Source organism: Acanthisitta chloris, unplaced genomic scaffold (genome assembly GCF_000695815.1).
Source record: "Acanthisitta chloris isolate BGI_N310 unplaced genomic scaffold, ASM69581v1 scaffold33267, whole genome shotgun sequence".
Classification (NCBI taxonomy): Eukaryota; Metazoa; Chordata; class Aves; order Passeriformes; family Acanthisittidae; genus Acanthisitta; species Acanthisitta chloris.
Window position 1 is genome coordinate 38821 of NW_008682591.1, and position 6438 is coordinate 45258.

General features: G+C 42.4%; 1 protein-coding gene across 1 annotated transcript in view; it reads right to left on the reverse strand.

The window, feature by feature from the left end:
* GOLIM4 (golgi integral membrane protein 4) overlaps window positions 1–6413 on the reverse strand; it is a 29555-nt gene extending 23142 nt beyond the window's left edge. The window contains exon 1 of the mRNA XM_009078588.1: window positions 6227–6413. Coding sequence (XP_009076836.1) covers window positions 6227–6413 — 187 coding nt within the window. The remainder of the gene's footprint in view (window positions 1–6226) is intronic.
* Between the last annotated feature and the right edge of the window lie 25 nt (window positions 6414–6438).

Sequence of the window (6438 nt, forward strand, 5' to 3'; positions counted from 1 at the left end):
TTAAATTACTTATGCAAGGATCCTATTCCAAAAAGAGCAAATCTATTAGCCACAGATTGCTGGCAATAAACTCACCACTACCTCAGAGATGCTATAATGGGCACTCAAATCTCAGAGCGGATGGAAACCTTACTCATGACTTTACCCCACCCAGACACACAGGCTGACAAGCTTGGATCCTGCCAGCAGAACAGCCTGCCCCAGGAGACAATGTGAAGGATCCTATTCCAAAAAGAGCAAATCTATTAGCCACAGATTGCTGGCAATAAACTCACCACTACCTCAGAGATGCTATAATGGGCACTCAAATCTCAGAGCGGATGGAAACCTTACTCATGACTTTACCCCACCCAGACACACAGGCTGACAAGCTTGGATCCTGCCAGCAGAACAGCCTGCCCCAGGAGACAATGTGCTTGGAACACTGTCTTTAAGACTCCGGAATTCAATCAGCCAGAAATATGTGACAGAAGATGACCGTCAAAGAAGCCAGAATGCAAAGTCACCAAAGCATCCACCCAGCTTGCCTCCCTCCTCCTCTCCCAGCTCTGAACTCTCTGTAAACCCACCCAGATCCGTCACTAACAAGCTTTAAGAGGCTTAAATCATCATCAGTAACAATGAGTTTGGGGATATAGGCTCTACCTTTCATCAGACTGTTGGCTACCAGGCCCTGCAATAAACTGGGGAGGGGGAACATCAGAATCCAGGGAACAAACCCAACCTACTACCTCATGCTCCTTAATATTCCTTCAGCCTATGTGTGCCGTGATCTTCAGCCCAGATTCCAACACTGGTGCAGATGTAATGCTGCAGCACTGGGAGAAATCTATCCTGGAAGTATTATGGTCACAAGAAAAGTGGTTTAAGGGCATTTGGGCACAGATTACAGGAATGAAAAAAATATAAATATGGGCACTTGTTTAATTTATCTTTCCAGTCATAGAATTCAGCTGAGTTAACTGATCTGAGCAGAAGTTTAGTACCCTTTCTGTTCTTGGGTTATGAAGGAATCTTGGTAATTCCAGATAACCCAGAATCTTCAGATTGAGCTGCAGAACAGACATGTAATCTATCTAAATATACATTTTGTACATACATATATGTGTAGATATATGTACATAGATGTTGCATATAGATATATGCACTTACAAATATGGATATACATTTAAAGCAGATAGTTCTTCCATAATAAAATCTTCTACTTCAGGAAGGCAGGCAGCAGAATTTGGGATGCTGTATTTGCCATTTCATGCAGCACTGCACCTGCTCCTGAAGTACACCTATGTGCCAACAGCACACAGAAAACCAACCTCTACTATTACTCTGCTACTGTGGATCTCTCAGATCTGAAAGAGCAATAAAACACAATCAAAGTAAGCACTGGAGTGTTATGTGCAACCTGAACCTCATGGGAATGACAGGAATTCAGGCTGCTGTTGTTATGGAGAACAACCAAACAATACAGGAGCTGTGTAGATGTAGCTCTACTTGTATGATGCATGTGAAAAATCAACCATCAAAAGTTAGTTCTTCCTAGCTCTGCCAACTTAAGGTACAGGTTTAAATAGAGTCCTATAAAACAGGGATGTGTTAGTGAAGTACACCCACATCTGTAAGTGCTTCACTAAGAGCAGCTTTGGCCTCTATGTAGTTTTGCATGCAGACATAATAAACATTAACCACTAAAGTGACACAGAACTAGGATCTGTGAGGCATTATGCAAGTCTACACACAGACCTGCTATAGATCTGATCAGCTTCTAGCAGGTCCTGTCCAAGAGAGGCCTTGATTTAGGACAAATGGCACAACAGGCACAGAGGAATCTACATTTGCTTTTTAGCTGGTGCTTCCTGGTGCTGGATCAGATAACTTTGAGGATATCCACACCTTGTCTACAGGAGGGACTCTCAAGTTCAGAGCCCCTGCTGGGCTGGCTCCCAAGATTACAGTACAGTCTCAGACTGAGCACAAAGCCATCAGATATGTTAAGGCTTCAAGAGAAAGAGCAGGAAAATTAAGGTAGTAAAAGGCACTAAATGTAGACTGTTATTAGGATTAGGGATTAAAACAGATTAAACAGATTAAAATAGTACATGAGGGGTTACTTAACACCCAAAGGATAAGAAGATAGAAGTTCCAAGGGCTGAAAAGACATTTGTAGACACATTCAGTCTTGCAGCAGTCAGAGATATGATCAGGTTCACCTACAGCTGTTGAGTGTGTTCCTGTTCTAGGAACAGAGGTCTCTTTCTATATTGCCAATAGTTCAAGACTTAGTTTGACACATCTCTGAAGAAGGGAATGAGCATCAATTTTTTGTTTTCTCATTTTAAGAAATACTAAGTAAGATTATCTTCATGTTTCAAACATTTAGTGCTCAGAGAATGAGATTAAAAAATAATCAGCTTACTGGGAAGATCAGCTTCTCTATGAAAGACCTTATAGATAACAATGATTTCAGGTTTTCTTAGCAGTCAAAACAGTTTGTGCCATCTCTACATTTGCCCCTGGTATTCCCTTTGTGGTTTACAAAAGCAGCCCTACTTTATCCTTGCCCAGCAGAACTTTGTTAAGGAGATAAAAATGCCAAAGTTTGATATCATTTTTTTGGTGAGTTTAGCTTTTAAATACAAAATCTTCTACGACTTGAGCTTCTAAAGTGGGTGATATTAAGATCCCAGGCTCTCCAAACCAGTTATTCTTATTGTGTTCCCCAAGTCTGCCATCCTTCCCATCACATCACAGTCTTATTTCAACAGGCACAAACACTTCTCAGCCAAGGAGCTGAAGCTGTGGACACCAGAAAAAGCAGAACTCCCTACAACAGCCATGTGCAGTTCTTTTCAGATCCGGCGCATCTGTTAAACAGTTTTGATATCTCTTCCTGTACCCTTTTCATAGTGATCTGTACATTCTGCCCTGGGTTTTTTTTGTTTTTTTTTTTCCCCCCCATGTATTCCCAGAAGATTGAGCCTTGCTTCATGAGCTGTGTTTGAGCAACACAAGGCAATGAAAAAGATAAAAATCTAAGACAACTAGATTTTCCAGCAAAAACAGAAAGCACAGCTTATTCAGGCATAAAGAACTGGCAAGTACCAAAAAGAAGGTTCTTACTACCTACATAGATCAAAAAAAACTAAACCCCTGTGAAAAATAGTAGAGGGGACAGTAGGAAGTGAAGGAAGCTTCACTCTGAGCTACAGCTGAGCATCCTGCTTAAGGTTTTGGCAGACCAAACACATTCAGGTCCAAATCTGCCACCACGCACATAAACTCAGGAGTTGCCCATGATCCTCAGGCGTTTCAAAAGCTGACTCAAGTTTCACTCACAAGCCCTGACAGTGCTCCTCTGTGTACAGTCAGGAAAGCAGCTGCCTCTGTAGGCACCAAGCAGTCACAACAAAACCCTACAACAATTCAGGTACCAGGCAATACTTCAGTGTCATCCAAGCGTTTCAATCCAGTCAGAGTTCCAGGAGCACAGCCAGCCTGTCACAAAACAGCCTCAGGATGCTCAAAACCACCACTTTAAGAAGTAGTCTTTTATTTTCTTAGTTTACACTTAAAACAGGAAAAGCCTCCTGACAAAATGGTTGTTCAGGAAGGCTCAATTCTCCCCTCAGCTTGTAATGAGCTTTAAAGTCTTATTTAATCACCCAGAAGAGCTGTAAACACCAAGAAATCAACCACTGTTGATAGAACAACCTCCCGGCAATGCTAGGTCAGTGACTCTGCCCTGTTTAAAATATGTCAGTGTGCTTCCATCATACTACAGGCCCCATAAACATCTCTAGATCATGATCTATAGAGAAACAGGTTATGCTGCAGAGAAAAGCTAAGTTCACTACTTTAGCAATGCACTCCTTTAATTTTATTGTTCTCATAAAATAATAAACTCACAGGATAATCTTTGGACAACAAAGATATACAGCCTATTCCTAAGAGGTTTTTTTTGCTTGGCAACAGGAACATTGTTGATTTAAAAATCCAGGTCACTTAAATTCAAAAGTTCAAAGTGAAGTCAGATACTGCACCTGCAAACAAGAATTTCTGTCATTTGACATTGTTTCAAAGTCTCTCTTTAAAGAAAATTCCTTCCTGTTGTTTCATATCAAAGAATTCAATAGAAAAGGTTCAGAAATGGACTTGGTGTTGGACACCAGCACAGGCATAGGCTCTGAATTTCCTATGTTCTCCTCACTAATCGACTCCTACTGCAAAAATCCAGGTGATTATACAGGGCAGGCCATTTCAGAAAGAGTCATTAAGTGTACAAGGAAATACAGGGAAGAAAAGTTTATTTCCCCAATCCTCTGAAGTCCTTAGGCACATAGCTTCCGTTTATTTTAGTGGGACATTAGGCAGCTAATGGTTGCTGCCGCATTTAGTGTGTCTCTGGGCTCTTAGTCTCTCCCTCTCTTAGGTATAATAGCCACTTCCATAATACAGGAAAGTTTAAAGAACCGATTTTTTATTGTTACATTATATTTTATCCTCTATTCTGTGACTTAATTGCTAGCAATTATTGTTTTTTAAACCAGGTTTACTGCTACCATACTTGGCATAGATAAAATCTCTTGCTTAACAGGCTTGATGCACTGGCATGGGGCCCAGAGCCATGTGAATTTATTGCACTGATCATCAAATCTAGTAATGTTATCAGATTCTGGCCTATAGTTTACTTTTCCCATTGATACACTGAAACAAGCAAGAAAATATACAAAAATGTAGCACTGACACTGCATTTGTCAATTACTAGCTGCCTGCTACTTCCATGAACATTCTTGGATAGATGATGGCTACTCAGTGATTCAGACATGGGAAGTTTAAACAGTCCAGAACTAACATACCTGATCCAAAGAATCTCTCCTCTGTGTTAGGATAAAGTTTGTTGCATGCTCCTCTTTGGCAAAGTCAGAGCAACGAGAAAACCAACTTGTCAAGTTTTAGCTCGAGAACAAGATGTTTCTGTGTCCTCTGCAAAGACTGTTGGCAAATATACAGACTAGCAAAAGTAGCCCTTTAGCCATCTGCCACACACCCATCTCCCAGCCAAACATTTACACCTTTTCCCTGACTAAAATGAAGGTTTCTGGCAAATGTTTCCATGGCATTACCTGGAAATGGCCTGAAATTGAAATACTAAGTAATGATGGTCTCAGATCATGGCTAAACATATTGTAGTAACAAAACCCTGTAAGAATGTAACAGCATAAGCCTCACTCTGTGTTCTCTGCATACAAACTGTGCTTCCAGGCATACTTTCATGTATGCTCACAGGGGAAAGTAGGGCTGAGGATCACCCTGAAGTTATGTGCTGTTACAGCCGCTAGAGCAGACCCCTCTGATTCTCGTTTTTGAGAAATAAAACTCAAGAGAGTTTGGAAAGTTGGCTCTGGGGTTGGTCTATTCTGACCTGAACCTTGCACTTGACAATCAGAGTGGTGCTGAAGTCCTGCATTTCCCAGACTGCTGATGTCTCATGTACATATCTACTGCTTTATGTCTGATATTTGGACATGCAGATGTCAGACATGGGCATCTCCTCACCTCTGAATACAGGATACTCACATCTGGTACATCCTTAAAGCAAGACACACAAGAAGCTGTATTTATGTGACACCTTTAAGCCAAGAAACTCCAAAGTTATTCCAAAAGTAATAGAATATTACTATGAATATTCTATGATTCTACAAATAACCTTATCCAAATAACTTATTTGAACTTTACTTTCCCATTAGCTTTTAAAAAATGCTTTATTAGAATACACCTCCCTTCCTTCCTGGAGCTAAGTTTATGCTGCCCAGGAACTGCAGCTGAAATTAACACTGCTAAGGCAACACAAAAGCACAGAAAAGTCCCAGACTGGACACAGTTTGCACTATGCCTGCCTTCCCCTTTTATACCAGGAGTTGCAAAGTGATGTTCAGTCCTTTGGGAATAAGACTCACTATAAAACGTGTGGGAGTGAGGAGGAACGAGAGCTCTCTAGGAGTCCGTGGCAAAACCTCACACTGACACGGGCAGGGTTGGGATACTCCCCGCGGTGAGATGTCACGGCCCCACGGGCTGCAGGAAGAGAGGGGGAAGAAGTGCCTAAGGAGCAAAACTTTGCGAGAGGTTGGACAGCTTTTGCCCAGACTTCACGGGAGGAGGAGGAGAAGGAGGAGGGTGTTCCGCAAGCCTCGGGGAAGGGCGGCAGAAGCTCCTGCCGAGTAAGTACCTTGTAACTGAGCCGAGAGCGACTCCTGATGCTGCTGGTACTTGAGCGCCGTGGCCTCAGCCTTCCTCAGCTGGCCCTGCAGCTCGTAGTAGAGCATCGCCCCGTAGAGGAACCCGAACACCACGGTCAGGAGCAGCAGCGTCTGGAAAATCCGCTTCTGCTTGCGGGAGCACATGCCGTTGCCCATGTCCCCGGCGGGGTCCCGGGGGCCC